This window comes from Schistocerca cancellata, chromosome 1 (genome assembly GCF_023864275.1).
Source record: "Schistocerca cancellata isolate TAMUIC-IGC-003103 chromosome 1, iqSchCanc2.1, whole genome shotgun sequence".
NCBI lineage: Eukaryota > Metazoa > Arthropoda > Insecta > Orthoptera > Acrididae > Schistocerca > Schistocerca cancellata.
This window is the reverse complement of record NC_064626.1, coordinates 954,075,868-954,092,482: the sequence shown is the minus strand read 5'-3', so window position 1 is coordinate 954,092,482 and position 16,615 is coordinate 954,075,868. Positions and strand designations below refer to the sequence as shown.

General features: G+C 35.6%; 1 protein-coding gene across 2 annotated transcripts in view; it reads left to right on the top strand.

Annotated features, from left to right (window-relative positions):
- LOC126088257 (palmitoyltransferase ZDHHC8) overlaps window positions 1–16,152 on the top strand; it is a 288,604-nt gene extending 272,452 nt beyond the window's left edge. For both annotated transcript variants that reach the window (XM_049906397.1, XM_049906390.1), the window contains exon 9: window positions 5,967–16,152. In XM_049906397.1, the coding sequence (XP_049762354.1) occupies window positions 5,967–6,876 (910 nt within the window). In that variant the 3' untranslated portion in view covers window positions 6,877–16,152. The remainder of the gene's footprint in view (window positions 1–5,966) is intronic.
- Window positions 16,153–16,615: the final 463 nt, after the last annotated feature.

Below are 16,615 nucleotides of genomic sequence, written 5' to 3'. Positions count from 1 at the left end.
GAGAGTTATTGCAAAAGTCGTAGCATCTTTTTTTTTGTCTTAAAAATGCTAACGAATTAGAAAAATTCTGCAACATGCAAATGGAAGGTTAGTTCATATGTATAAGCATTACATGTAGGAAGATGGAAGAACACAAACACGACCATAAACATATAGCATGAGAAAAAAGACGAAAAAGAAGTTTGTCATTGCAAACATTTTTGACTGTCAATTGCAACAGTCTACAATAGTGCATTACAAACTCCGCGCATTCCATGATGTCAGGAGTTCCTCAAGAATACGTAGTAATGTGATGTGATGCAAGATGGCAGTGCTTTCCAGGAGTATAAAGTGTGAATAGAGATCACAATATGAGTTGAGCGGTCATTCAAGGTGGATGTTACCAAACTTGAACGGCATTATTACATAAAGATTACAGTTTACCGTGGAAGGAATGCATGGCAATGCCTTGAGGAGCCTGTGGAAGCAGTAGGAAATGCTGCTTTATCATACAGAATGGTTGCTGAGTGGATAGATGCAGTCAGGCATGGCAGAGCTGTAACAGCCAATATACACCGATCCAGCCAGTGTCAGTGTGCGTACAGACTGTTCTTGTACGCATGTCACCCAATTCTTGTACCTACGCCATCCAGTGCTTGGAGAACAACAGAAAATGGATGCTGCAGGAATTACAGTGCCATACTGGTATTGAGAAGATGAATCAACAATAATTCAGTATCAGTATTTCGTCTGCTGTTATCAGTGGTGGATTAATGTGATTATACTTTCTACGTCATGCATTAGTAGACTGTAATAACAAAATTCTACTTAACATATCTGTTATTTTAATCTGTCAAAATCAAACAATGGAAAGTCCAGGATGGAATAACAACAATACAGTGGAACCTCGCATAGCGAGTGTAATTCATCCCAGAATCTCACTCATAGTGCGAAACATTCATTAAGCGAAACAATTTATCACATACAAATTAATGTAAAATATGATAATGTGTTATGTGCCATATATTCAAAGAAAATTACACATACAATATTATGTACTTTACTAATCGCAATACATAGTTAATTCTTTTTTACAAGGAAGTCATTTGTTCTGCCAACACTTCAACACTTGGCAAAAATGTGACAGCATTATCATCAAATAAATTTTTAGTGCACATGCCACTCTTTATTGCTGTGATGATTTTCAATGTACGATGCAACTGATCAACTGATATCCATGCCTTCAGCATTTCTCTTATTGCATCACAAGATTGCTGCTTCGCTGTTATCTCTCCCCCCACCCCCCCACCACCACCCCCACCACCACCCTCCTCCTCTCTACTTCCTGCTGTGAAAAACACTGCAACTCAGTAACCTCTTCAGTGATCATTACTTGACTGCAATCTTCCACAAGCTCATTGATGTCATTGTTCTCCACTTCTAGTTCCATGCTCGTGACCAAAGACACAATCTTGTTGATGGTGGGCTCCACAGGTGCTGACTCAATATCTCAGAGTCACATTTGACAGTGCACTCTGGCCAAAGCTTCTTCATGCCTTTCTGGTCATCTTGACATAGGCAACAATGTTGAAGTGAGACTTCCAAAACTCTCTGAGAGTGAGATTGGCAGTTTTTCAACTCAAAGCATTGCTCGAAGAGTGCTGTAGTGTAGGGCTTCTCAAAGTTAGAAATAACCTGGTGGTCCATAGGCTGGAGTGACGGAGCGATATTGGGAGGCAGAAATTGGATCTTGGTGAATTGAAATTCTCCGAAAAGGTGGTCTTGTAGGCCTGGAGAATTGGCAGAAGCTTTGTGCATTACAAGCAAGTCATGGAGTGACAGATTCATATCAAGCAAATATTTTCTCACCGGAGGACCATAGACTTCACACATCACAAAAAAGATTCTGTGTCACCCAAGCCTTGTTGTTGGATTTCCACATCACATTTAACCTGCTCTTCTGTACTTTACACTTCTTGAAGGCTCGTGGAGTTCCTGAATGGTAAAAAAGCAGTGGTTTAATTTTCAAATCACCACTTGCATTGGCACGGAATCGCAATGTGAGATGGTCTTTCATTGGCTTGTGACCAGGTAATGCATTCTCCTCTGATGTTATAAAAGTATGCTTCAGCATCTTTTTCCAGAATAGACCCATCTCATCACAATTGAAAACCTGTTGCAGCAGATAACTCTCAGAATCTACAAGTATCTTAAAGTTCCTGATGGAGTTCTCTGCTTCCTTTATGTCTGAGCTGGCTGCTTTACCGTGTTTCATGACACTGTGGATGCCTGTTCTTTTCTTAATCTTCTCGAACCACCCACAGCTTGTCTTAAACACTTCTTTGGTCACTGATGATCCTGGTGTCTTCTTAACGAGGTCAGCAAAAATAATTCTCACCTTTTCACAAATGATATTCTCGTTAAGTGTCGCCTTGTAGTTGCTTTTCATTTATTCACAGGATAATACGATTATCCATAGAATAATAAAAAACTGTTGATTAGATACTCTTGTCACTGCATTTCAAACATCTGTCTCTTAAATCTTGTCCTTGTTCTTGAGGACAGCACAAATAGCTGATGTAGACCGATTGTATGTGTGTACTAAATCAGCAGTGCTCACACCATGTTGGCGTTTTTCAATGATTGTAAGCTACATTTCTAAGGTCATTGTCTTTCTTTTATGGTCGTATTCTTGCAGCTTTATCTTCAGGGACATTTTTGTGAAGGTTATAAAATTTGCACACAGGAAAACACTGTGTGAATACAAGTTTAGAAAAATGTTTGATGATGACAAGCTGCATTAAGATGGTAGCAGAAAGGGCTAAACTGAGATGCAGTACATACTAAAGACATTGTTCGTATGCTGCTGCCAAGAATGAATGAGGTTCATATTGTTGATCGTTTCCCCCTCCACATGTGAACAGCTGGTGACCTCACAATAAATTATCGTCACTCATTATATGGAACATTGCTCATTAAGTGAGTAATTGCGTGGTGTGGGAGGTGCTTGTGAAGCGAGGTACCACTGTATTGTGAATAGGAGGAGGAGGAGGAGGAGGAGGAGGAGTCACAGACGAGCACAGTGAAAAGACTGCTGTACATTTTAGCCGTTGACGAGAAGGCCTTCTTCCATATTAGGAAACACACACACTCTCAAAAGCTCAACATGACGATCTCTCTCTCTCTCTCTCTCTCTCTCTCTCTCTCTCTCTCTCTCTCTGGCTGTAGTGGCCACATCATCTATTATTTTCTGTCAGTTGAGAGAATGCTATGTAAACTGCATCAGTTTCTTCCATTGAGATTGTATGAAGAATTATATGTGTGAAATAGAAGGTTGTTTGAAGTTCTTTGACAAACAGTGCTAACACCGTGTCATGTGTGCATTTATAATGCTGGCTATTTCAGAACTCAATTTCAGTCTCTTTGTATTGTAAGAGACAGCAAGCTCTAGAGTGTTGTTTATGCTTTTACCAATGCAACAAAACTTCGACGGTACCTGTTAGTGGCAATATTAGACTTACAAGACAATAAAACAATGTACTCACAGTACTGCGTAACTTGTGTACCTTGTAATGTACTGGGTTTTTTTAAACAATTCACATATAAATATCTTGTACTGAAACAGTGTGGGCCCTGGAGTCCATATGATGAATATGTAAGCAAGATGTACTTTAACACCAAGGCTTACATCTTGTATAGTTTAAATAATCCTGCAAGTTTCTATGGCTCCTACATCCTAGTGTAATGATGACTATATGTGAAAAAGAAAAGAAGGAGGGGAAAAAAAACCCTCAGGTTTTGGAGAATTGTATTTGGTAGTTTTGTGACCCCAGCACATAGTTCGACAGCAGATACGTCATCTTGTTGCTTACGTTACAAATTGTGTATTCATTGAGCTGAGTGTTAATGTTTTGTGGGATCAAATGACAGCACTAATTGCACTTGTATTTTTACTTTTGATTTCCATGACTGGTTTCAGCTGGTGGTTATATGTCTGCCATTATGTGAGTACACAGACTGACTTAACTGTATGTGTTCTCCCACTGGAAAACGGTCTTGATGGCCAAAACCAGTTGTGGTAATCAAAATTAAAAATATAAGTTCAACTAGTACCATCACTGGAATTGCAAATCTTGTGCCACAATGTCCAGTGTACTGGACAAGAAGTAAATGGTTCTACAAGCCATATTCACCATTTCCAACAGTAAAATTTTGGATCATGTTTTTCCTTAAAACTTTTAGATATTAGGGAATTTAAGTACCTTTCCACATATTCTCTTGTGATGTATTGCACAGAAGATAATGAAACATTAGGCAGTAAATTGTGCGCAAGATCCTATGTAATTCCTGGGAACTATAGCCACAACGAGAGCGAACATTGTATGTGAAAGACTGAATCAGTTGGCTCTTGCATAAAATTACTCGTTTTATGTTTCTAGACCAGAAGATTTGACTTCTGCCATATTTTTATAGTACATAAACCAAACATCCAGATAGCTGGGTAATAGTAGTTTCTCGTTGTAAGCCGCATGATGTCAAACTGTTGTTTTTGTAGATTTTATAACATTTTTTGTATATTATGTGCTTCAGTTATACTGCTCCACCAGTCATTGGAGCTTACAGTTTATAACTGAAGCACTGTTGCATCCATTTGAGTGATGCCACAAGAAATATTGCAGCAAGTATCTTTCCCTGGATTATAGTTATAATTTTTATTAATTTAATTTAATGTGTTCATTTGACAAGTAATCTGCCGCATGTGAAGCAAAGTAAATTAGATTTCTTTTGGCTTTAGAAAATTTAATATGACTTGTCAAAGTAGTTGAGCTTTCACAAACTTGCATTTAGATATGCAGGCTTTTCATAATGTTTTATTGCATATCGAGTCAAATATTTTGCATGAGTTAGAGAGAATATTGATATCAGAAAACTGTTGGCAACAGCTGTAGGACATACTATGGAGCTTGGATTACTTTGTCAGTGCACTTTTTGTGTGTCTTGGAAGAAGATACAGAGCTACACTGATTTTTTAGTTCATAGGAATAGCAGGTTGGCTGTGATTATTCTCTGTGAATATTTTAGTACTCTCTTTTGTCTTTGTATGTAGACACTTTTCTTATATTTCCTTCTTTTGTACTGTCTTTTTCTAACATGACTATTTCTTTTCCACAAACACACACACATACACCAACTTTTCCATATTGTGCAGAGCTGTCTGTGCACCCATATGCACATTATGTTTCTTTAGGTGATGTTAACCAGTTGAGGAGATGTTTTCGTCAAGCAGCCTGATCTGAGTCTTTGTTCACGACATCATTTGTTAACTCCTCAACCTTCTTCTGGGGTTTCATTCTTAGTTCCCTTCAAGGTAAAATGATGACTAAAATACCAAGTTTGCTTCAAACTGCTTTGGTTTGAGCCTCTTTGGTATATCTGTTGAAATTGTTAGTTAGTTTAGGTTATGAGAAGATTTTGGCCCTATACGATGTCTCGTAATGCAACTACTAAGCTGTTTGTTTCCTTAGCAGTTTCGCAGATGCCCACAAGATCGCTTGTAATTTTGTTTTGCTGTTCACTTCATTTGTTGTGCTGTTATAAATTGCTTTCCTTGATCTCTTGGTCCACTGTTATTCTATTTTCTGAGCACTTTCTTGCAACCTTCCTGTGGTCGTTGTTCTGCTTTTAGCAATAACAGTACATATTTAATTATTTTAGTTTTGCAAGTATATACATTAGAAAGCTTGAGTGAAATATTATGGTTCTAAGTATTGTTTTCTTTAGTATACCAGAATGTTTGCCAAAGGACATCCTGTAAAAGTGTTTTGCTGTTACTGATCTCATTGAAAATTAAACGCAGAAAAAAAAAAAAAATCCTGCTCCATGTATGCTATTAATGACAAGCTAATCACAGAGTTAAAAGCAGTTGAATTTTAGTGTGTTTTTTGGGAAGGTACTAATATTTCTGTAAACATGTTTGTTTTTAATAGGTCCAACCCAGGCACTCCCACACAGCCACGACGACCAGATTTTATTGGAGTTGGGGGAATGGGGACGCCGTCATCCACATACTATGAATTTCAGCAACAGCCCTCACAAATCAGTGCTGTCCATACACATCACAGCGTACAGCCTCATCCAGCATCTAGAGTTGCGCCGCCAACGTCAAGTTATGGAAGTCCGCAGCGTCGATTTTTGTCAGAAAGTGAGCTTGTTCGGCAAGGTGGATCTGGTGGTGATCTCGCATATGCACGCTCAAATAACACAGCAGATAACATACGAGAATTAGCTGGCTCTCCACAAAGGGGAGTTTATACGTGGAAGGACACTTCTCCTGGTGCTTATGGGTCCAATGGAAATGGAATTGGAGCATCATCACATCATCATCAGCCGTTGCCTTCTCAGCATCAAAGGAGTGCTGGGTACGAGTATTATCGCTCAAACCCAACAAGTCCTACGCAGCAGCAGCAGCAGCAACAACAGCAGCAGCAGCATCAGCAACAGCAGCAGCAAATGTATAGTCAGCGTCCTCCAGCTTCCTATTACCCCCCAGTGCGTGGTGGTGTCCCTGTGTACCCTCCTCCACAATCTCCACAGATTAAACGAAAGACAATGGTAACCCCTACCACCCCAACAGCGGCAGTTTCTTCTTGTGATGGACGACGACCCAGTCCGGGCTCAAGAAGACCCATGTCATTTGTGCGAGCGTTAGAGATGTCCGATTCAATAGAGCTGACTTCAGCTTCCCCAGGTACTCCTCGTTCCGAGCATAGGTTAGTAACTGTTAGCGGCCCAGTGAGTGGGACCTCATCTTCAGTTCTTCAAGACACTCATCGAAGTTCAACGCCAACTCCAGACCGTGCTAGTGTTTATGATATGAATTATGAAATTTCTGTATAGGGAAGGCTTGGCCCAGGTGGTATACAGGTGTGCGGTTATCTTAGAAATCGAACGTTACCACACAACAAACAAGCAACCTACAACTACTTACGAGGGGCCAGGACTTTCCCTTTGTCAAGAAGGGGTTATAGATTACCATATTGAAACATCATTTCATTTTGAGGTACTAGCTTGTATCCCTGACAACCAGTAATCTTGTGATGCCACTATCAAGTGAAAGAGGACAAATTTCTAATGAAATGAAATGAAGAAAATAAACATTAATTTTTTACAAATTAATGATGATTGCATTAACGTGTAGTTACTGTATTGTTAAAGACTTACAGACACATTTTGTTTTTGTTAAGTGCCATAAATTATAAATAGTTGATATCTTCACACAACATAACTGATTGTTGCTACTGCAATATTGCAAGTTATCCTGTTACTCCATAATTTATATAGATCTTTACACTATATTCCCCATGTCCCAAAATTTGTCACACTTATATAACTGAAATAGCCTTCAAACTATATTTCTTATAATTATTATTATTTTCTTTTTTAATTTGTGATTTTGTATTATCTGTTAATATCAGTATACTGAATCTGCAAGTTCACAGAATATAAACTTGTGTGCTGAATTAAAAAAAAATAACTATGTTTTGGAGATGTTTGTGTTGTACTTAATGTGTCTGAAGACCAAATCTTAATTAGCAATGGCTCATGAGCTCTTGAGTTACTGTGTCATAGCACGTCTGTGCATACTGTGTGTGCTCCTTCCTTTTTTTTTTGTGTTATGAAGTACATAAGATGTGTGTTTTATAAAAGATTCCTTATGTAAATTTATTTATCCTTCATATATTTTTCTTTATATCTGTGTAATTGCCTTCATTGGAGTCTTTATATTCAGGAAATTATAAGATAGAGAAATCAGCAGCTTCATACAATGCTTACAAACTTCATTATAATGCTTTTTTTTATTTTTATTTTATTATTATTATTATTTTTTAAGTAACCCAACACTAATTTGTTCTGTCTATGCTCTGCATTAACTCAAGGTGCATTATCCTATGCATAAGAACAGCCTTAGCTTGAATTCAGCAGTACAAACAAATAAATCTTGTTACTAACAGTTAGAATCAAGGCAAAGTTGACTGGCAATTTTGTGACAAATTTTCAAATGATCATAACCAAATTTGTCTCTCTGAGCTAGTTGGAGTTTGGTGAACTATCAAGAAATAAGGCAACAAAATAACTGAAAGCAAAAAACCAGTGAAGGTACCTTCAGATACAGCTTAACAGAAATGTAGTTGAAACACTGATAAAATTGTGGACATTTGCCTCCTGATATTCTAATGAGAAGAAAATTACGTCTTTTTGAGCAGATGTTATTGTGAACAGAATATAGGAAGTCTTAATAAGACAATATTACAAAAGATATTTTTACTGCCAGTTTTTTTCATATTTGTATGCCTTACATGCACTAACTGCATGTGTCTTGGGATGTCTCTTTTCATGTAGTTACAGCTATATCCATTTATTTTTAATTTTACTTACACTATACCAATTTCAAGCAAGAAGTTCCCAACAACTTTAGGGTTGCATTATTAAATCTACATGCGCTTTGAATTATTGACTTTAAAAAGGAATAAAAAGAAAAAAGCGAGAGAGAAAGCATTCATAGGTGTCACATTCTATAGGGAACCTAGCAAGAGTGAAAGGTGATGTAATGGTGCCTAACTGCCACCTGTTGTATAACCGAGTGCCAGTCATTTAAATGCCTGATATCATAATACTGTATTGGGGCGTGTGCTATTTGTCTTTAGTTGTTTTGCCTTTGTTGGCAAAATGTTCTTTGCCAATTTTGAAGGTATTATTATTGCTTTTTTATTTTTTTAATGTAAATTTTTGTGTACATTTGGCAATAGAAATGGAGTTTCTCTGATGTTCGCACTTGGTTTACAGCATTTTTAGAACTGTTGTGTGCATAATAACCAACTAGTTCTCTTGGTAAATCAGTATTTACACCCTAGTTTCAAGTAATTACTGTGAGAAAGATAAGTTTGATGGGCTGTCCAGTGCAACATAAACACAGTTGTGTTGTCGTTTTCTCATACTCCCTTTGTAATTATGTTTTAAGATGTGTGTATATATATTTGTGCAATAGCAAAAATGGGGAAAATTCAGTAACAGGGGTAATGAGAGTAGTGTTGGGAAATTACTGATCTGAGCAACTGTATCTCATGAAACAGGTTCACATTTATCTGATACAGCAGCAGAGGAATGGTATACTTATCAGACTGACTGCACAGCAACTGATAAAAAAAAGGGGGGTCAATCAAACATAAACATTTTTACTGGTAAAATGCCAGACAAATCCAGTTGTAAAACACTGTTAATTTTTAGACATAAAGAAAATATTCAAGACATGTTATATTATTGCTGTGTGTTATCTGTACTGCAAGTTAGAAAACAAACATGTTAAAAACATTGTACATGTTGCCCTAAGATTTTTCTCTGTTTGTGAATCGAGTGAAACCCCCAAATCAAATAAAATTGAAAAACTGAACTATTCTTGGATTCTTGGTTTGTGCTCTCAGAAGAAATGGAATGACAGGAGAGAAGTAATGGGACATGCTTGAAAATCAATCTTATATTCGTAGGCATAATCTGTATCAGTAGCAGTCTGAAAATGAGCTGAGCAGTAGTGCCATGATATTAACTAAAGTAAGTGACTCATTGAGAGTGCTTAATATGTGAAAACCTGTGCACTAACAAGTGATATGAGAATAGCGTAATGGAGATAACTGAAAACTGTCAGTCGCAGATTAGAAACAAAAATAGAAAGAACGCTGAAAGTGTAAGCATAATCTGCAGGAATAATATTTCAAAGATGGTAAAAAACATTATCAAACTGGTAGGGAGAAAACAGCTGTGGCACATGGCATGAGAAACTACATGCAGTAAGTTAATAAAGTATGAAGTAAATAGATACTGATTATAACAGTTGATGTAGAGTCCATTACATGTCTTCGTGTTGAGATGATTATATCCGCTGCAGGATATAAATGCACGCAATAAAAACTTGATAAATGGGAAGTCATCTTGCTTCTTTACCAGGTACTAATATCCTAAGGCATTATTATTCCAGGAATTTTTCTTAACCTTCATATGAATTTATAACACCATTACTTTGATTCTCCATTTTATTTTTGATCCCAAAAAACATTGATTGGCGTGCGTTGTTAGGATTTCCTTCTTATCATCTCAATAGCTATTAATTTGTCTTTTTCATTCTACAATGACAATCTGAAAGTTACCAGCTATGCTATTGTTTTCTTTTGACTGTAGCTGCTTTTATCTGCAATCTGAACTTTGACATCATCAGTTCAGCTTACATTTTTTGTATTGTTGCCTTGATCTGTGTTCTGTATAAATACTGAACTGTTTCCTGTAGTAAGTCGACTTACTTTTATTGCGCCCATTGCTAAACACTGTGCAACAAGATCAAAATTTTTTTATGTTATTTGATTTTCTCAAGATCTTAAATCTGTCAAATAGCAAAATAGTTGCATTGCAATCAGCTGTAGAAAAAACTTGCAGGTAAATGGTCTACCCTATGTGCACATACATAAATTGGTCTCCTGTCACCACAAAAGTAAGGGTTTATGATCCGCTTCTGCTTTTTATTTAGAAACAATTTTGTGCCCTCTCATAATACTGTGGAGGCAAATTTTTACTGTGTGTTGTATTCCATATAGTGATTCCTGTCAGAAGATAGCAATGGATTACTGATATAACGTGTAGAGATCATATGAATGATTGGAGAAGTAACAATATTTTACATCACTTTATCGGTCTTGGTCATAAAAATTTAATTATATGGGAAAATATTTTGATATGTATTTGCTGTTAAATAAACTACAAACAAGTGATTTAGTCTTGAATTACATACATCAAAGTTTTTTGATGCTAATTTGTTGATGGAAAGGTTTTTGTGTTCAAATGAAGAGGGTAAGAGTGTAGACTGGACACTGGTTTGAGATATTTTCCCCCCACTGAATAACCCTCTGTTTTCACAATCTGTTTAAGATCATCATCCTATGGCAAATGGTCCTAACTGTTGAGGTTTAACTGAAAAATAAGGATTTTTCTAGCAAAACCATTTTCAGGTATTTGCTGATACGTGTTGGGGGAGTGGCGAAAGGTCATAAAATAAAACGTACAGTTTCAGACTTCCATGAATATGCAACCCAAGGATCACAAGATTTCAGTTTTAAACAGGCTTCAGTGAAGTAAAAAGACAATGTATATACCTGCTGTTGCTTTCTTCATATAGCACTATAAAATTGCTGCATTCTTATGAATTAATCCAAAAGGAAACCAAAGAATGAAAGTTCCAATCAGCAGCTTAGTGTGTACTGAAAAGAATTGTTTAACAGTTTAGAAGCATGTGCAACACATACAGTAGAACCCACTTGCAGGTAACTCACTGCATGTGTCAAACAGGAAATTGTGAGAGTTATTTGTGAGGTTAAACTAGATCAACATATCTCTGAGATCACATTTGTGAATGAATCGTGAAACATCTTACAAACCCACTATCAGAAGATCTGAAGAAATAAAATAAGTAGGTATTAACAGCCCATACATGTTTGTTTATTAACAATAGCATTGGGTACCATAAAGATCTTGCATCTGTGTTGAATCATTATTCTTGTGTGTTCGTTTTATGCACCAGAAATGAAGGTGTTATTTTTTATCAAAACTACTGCCTAATTTTCTTTTACATAAGTTTAAGTCTCTTGTGCATTATTTTATTGTCTTCTGGAAAATAGACAATTGTAAATGCCTTATGTATTTCAAAGAAAGAAAGAAAAGGAGAGAGAGAGAGCGACTTAACATATGCACTGACTTTCAAATATTTTCCAATCAATTTCTTATCATTGGGTATTATATCTTAAATGGTCAGAAAAAATCCAGGAGAAATCCCTTAGGTTGTGTACGCCAAAGATTCATGCTTCTACAACAAGAAAAATGTTTCTCCTGCATATTTTCATTTCTAAAAATTAAAAAAAAAAACAAAATTTCAGAGTGAGTTGCAAGTGGTTGAGTGTAAGGGAAATGTGTGTACTGTTATCAGTAAAATAACAGTATTTTCAGAGATGAGAGATCAACATAGCTCTTTGCTGCAGATACTGTTGCTACGTTTGGACATTGTACTGGCTTGTACAATCTTCGAACATGCAACAAAACGTGACAGCTGCTACACAACACTAGCCTTATACAATAGAATTCATTTAGTCCAGTGGAACATATGGAAACCTGGAGAAGATGAACACACAAATAAAATAAAGTGCAGTGAATAACATTTAATTTGATGGTTATTACCCGAGCAATTGGTGCAGACAAAGTTTCTTAACTATAGAATTTACATTAACTGTGGTGCACATGTATTGTGCTTTAACAATGAGACCAATCTACAATGATTTGGGCAGAACACCTTCATTACTTAATTGAAATCATTACTTTCTAAGGTACAAATTAAACTACATTCATGCCATTTAATGAGCAAGTTCTGGGTTACAAGAACTTGTTGATGTAATTAGATTACAAAAATACTTGAGTTAAATGCATAATAATTCTGTGATCAAAAATAAGAATCTTGATGTTACTGCAGTTTCTTCTTCTTCTTCTTCTTCTTCTTCTTCTTATTGAAATGTAATAACAAAACTATATAGGCTATAATACCACATCACATTGTTTGAATCTGTCCCCAACAGTGTTGTAGATTTCAAGAAAGAGGGGGTGGTGGTGTACCCCAGAGATATTTATGTTCCACTTTTATCAACATTTACCCTGAACTTGGGTCAAAGAAAAGAATATGTTGTTAGTGGTGGTAAAATGATGTGATAGTCCAGAGATGTATTGCTTTACAGTGTTTTAATAATATCTGAATAGGAGGGGTCACTGTGGGTAGAGTTGACTTTTTGAAATCATGTGTACAGTGATGTGGGTTAGTGTCCCAGATATCACACACCCTGCAGGCATTCACCCTGGTAGATCCTCATAATCAAAGAGAGGGGGGGGAGGGGGGGGGGGAGAGAGAAAGTAATCTAATGTGATCCTGTAGTGCCTTCAAAATAGGAGCTTAAGGTACAGCCCTCATTTGCAGGTCGTCTTGGGTTCAAACCACCTCAGGTGATTTGAATTTTTTATTTTTTAATCTTTACCACAATGATTTCAACCCTTATTTTTAAGCAAGTATTGGTTTTAATGTATTTTAATTTCAAATCCTTTGTCACATAATTTTACTTTGTGACTTGCTGTCATTTTTTCTTCCATTTGGAATCGTGCATGTGAATTTAATTATTTTCATATATCTATTATAATACTGAAACATTGGGAAATGCTGATCTACTGTCTAAAAACGGAATACAAAGTAATTTATTTATAATGATTGAGCAGTGGTGTAAAAAATCCATTATAAAACATAATTTTTTTTAGATGGTGATCATCATACAAACATTTAAAATACAAATTCTTGTTGCACTATGAACAAAATAAGGTGAAGATTTAAATGAAAGAAGGGATTATAAGTAAAACAAAATCCATACAAAATGAAGAATAGAAATAATGAATGCAGTAACATGGCTGGAAATGTAATATAATATAATGAAAGAGAACACATTAAATTGAAGTTGATATCTAATAATTATTACAATCGTGTATACAAAATTCCAAATGAAAGAAGAATGAAAGGCAAAAAATGAGAACGAATCAAAAAGTTAATACAATGGTTGAAATGATGTGCATAAGGATTAAAAATTAAGAAATTAGATTTAAACTAATTAAATGAATAAAAATAATGGTCAAAATCATTGTATAATGAATAAACAACAAAAAATTAAAAACACCTAAAGACTCTCAAATGCACAACCATCTACTTGTGAGGAATGCTATATTGCTTGTCTATGTATTGCTACTATTTTGAAAGCTGTAGAGCGTCATATGAAATTACAGCCCCCCCTCCCCCACCCCACCCCACCCCACTCCACGTTACTTGCAAACGATGGCCCACCAGGGTGAATGGCGGCATGATACCTGGGATCCCAACGTGCACAACCATATAGATGACTTCAAAAAGTCGGTCCCACCCATGGGGGGTCTCTCCTTGCAAATACTTTGAACTTGCATCTTGCTTTATTTTGGACCAGGGAAATTTTTAGTAGTAGTACACTCACATCTTGCATTAAGATAGTTGCCAAAATGATACCAGGAGAAAGAATCCTTTGCACTGTCACAAACCAAATATCACATTTATTTATGCATGTATTACATTTCCCACAGTTGTTTAGAATCAAGCATAAAAATTGTTCTGTTACCTGATTTGCAAAATCTGTGCCTGACAATATTTTTGGTTATTATGAAAAAGACAAATACTTTAAACAATAGAGCTGCATTTGAAAAACTCCATTTCTGCTGCACTCAATGAATTTTATTTTCACATTTGTCCTTGAACTGTCAGAATGTGTAAGAAAAATAACTTTGTGTTCCAAAACCCATTAGATTTGTTAGGGTGCTACAGTTGTAGAGAACTTTTAAATTATAAATTGAAATTAGTTTGTGCCCCATTGCTCAGACTTTATGAACTATTTGAAAGAGAACATCACCACGACATTTGAAATTGTTGCTGTTACACAAATGTACACGACAATGGAAAATAGTATTTGTAATGTGTATACTATTTTCTCTTCTTTGGTGACACATATTGTATAATTTATTGCAGGCATTATTTACATTGGAAGCAGTGCAATATATCTTAATGCTAATCTTCCTTGGAAATACACTTTATGGTAACCAGTGCCTCCTATGTCCATAAAGTTTCAAAACCTTTGCCTTGGTGTAAATTTTCTATTGCCTTCATTTGAATATTGTATTAATTTTCCTACAAGACATGTGACAGGAAAGTTGCAACTTGCCATTCTAAAAACTTGCTTGCTTTTCTAGTCACATGAAAACTGTTAAGTAACAAGTGCATGTTAAATATATCATCATTCCCCTTTAATACTTATGACAGGATCACTATTAATTTATGTGTGACTAGACAAATAGGAAAACTATTACATGTGTGTGTGCATTTTATGTGGCTGATACTGGTGACAGCTGATACACACAATTTTCAATATGCATTGAATAGGATTATGCATGGATTAAATATATGCTATGCATAGACTGTGCCAATGACACATGAATCATTAAAGGTAATTGTAGGTAAATTTTTTTATTGTGTTTTCTGTCTTGTTAATTTCATGTAGCAATGACAGAACTATGTTTCTCACTTTAATGTAGCATTAAAAAGAATTTAACTGCTTCTGCTGCAGTGGGTTCCTTTGTCAGAGTTTAGCATCACAGCACTAAATCAACAAATGTGCAGCTTGTTCCCATGTTTCGTATATTATTCAATAAATCATTGTTTTGCGTGTTTCTCTTGGTGTTTGCCCAAATAGGTGCACGAAGTCATCATGCAGTAGTTGTGATGTATTTCCGAGAGTAGAAGTTGTCATGCTTACTGTATATTATGTAGCTGCGTATGTAAAAGAAGTATGTTTGCATTTATTTTTATTTTCTCCTTCTCTCACAACTTGCCAGAATTGTTTTGTTATTGTGTGTCCCTTTATGTAATGTAAATTATTAGTTGTTTATTCCAACAAAAACAGTGTTTTATACTGTTGTAATTTAAAAATAGAAACCTAACTTGCATTTTGTATTTAGTGAGGTTTTTTTTTTATTAATAATGAAGAAATCCCACAGACGGGTTAAATTTAGAGCAACAATATTCTCATACCTAACTGAAGCCAGTAAAATGATTTTCCATTTAATTTTTGTTGTTAAGTTTTTCCATTGTTTTGCTGTTTTATCACTAAACTGTAAAATAATGTACTGCAGAGAGGCTGCTTTGCATTCTGAATGTTTATAGGAGAACATGTTTTGGGGAGTACTGGTTGTGATATTGATAGATGTTTCCCAGGAAGATAATTGTAATACCAAGTGTGTGTGTGTGTGTGTGTGTGTGTGTGTGTGTGTGTGTGTGTTACAGTGAGAGACAGTTTCCCAAGAGGCAGCAAGAACACGAGACTAAATAGACTTTTATATATATACAATAAACAGTATATAATATATATACATATATATTATTAAAATACAGTAATTTATATGAAGGTAATGTATAAAAGTACCTTTTAACTTTTGTGTTTGTTTCAATTTGTAAATGTAATATAAAATGTTTGACAATTTCCGTGTTTTGTTCTTTTTTTCCTCCCGTGAAATCCTAATATGTGTTTTACTCATTCATTCACGCGCGCTCTGTGTGTGTGTGTGTGTGTGTGTGTGTGTGTGTGTGTGTGTGTGTGAGGGGAAAGGGTTAGACATGTGGCAGTTTTCTAAGTTTTGGACATCACTAAGATGTGTCTACCACAGGTATTACTTTGTCTTTTTTCCCACATTCCTTTTTGTTTTCCCTTTCAGGTTATATAACTTCGTTATAAAATTTTAAGGTGTTTTTGTAGGGACGGAATGAAATACATCACCACTTACACTTAACTGTATAACCTATCAACAGTGTATGAAAAATAATAAGTATAGCGTGACCCTGACAATTTTGCAGAAGGACTTATTTTCTCTGCCAAATAAGTTGTAAGTCAACTGCATATGTGAGAAGTTATCTGAAAACTTGTATTTCTCTATACAGTTTTTT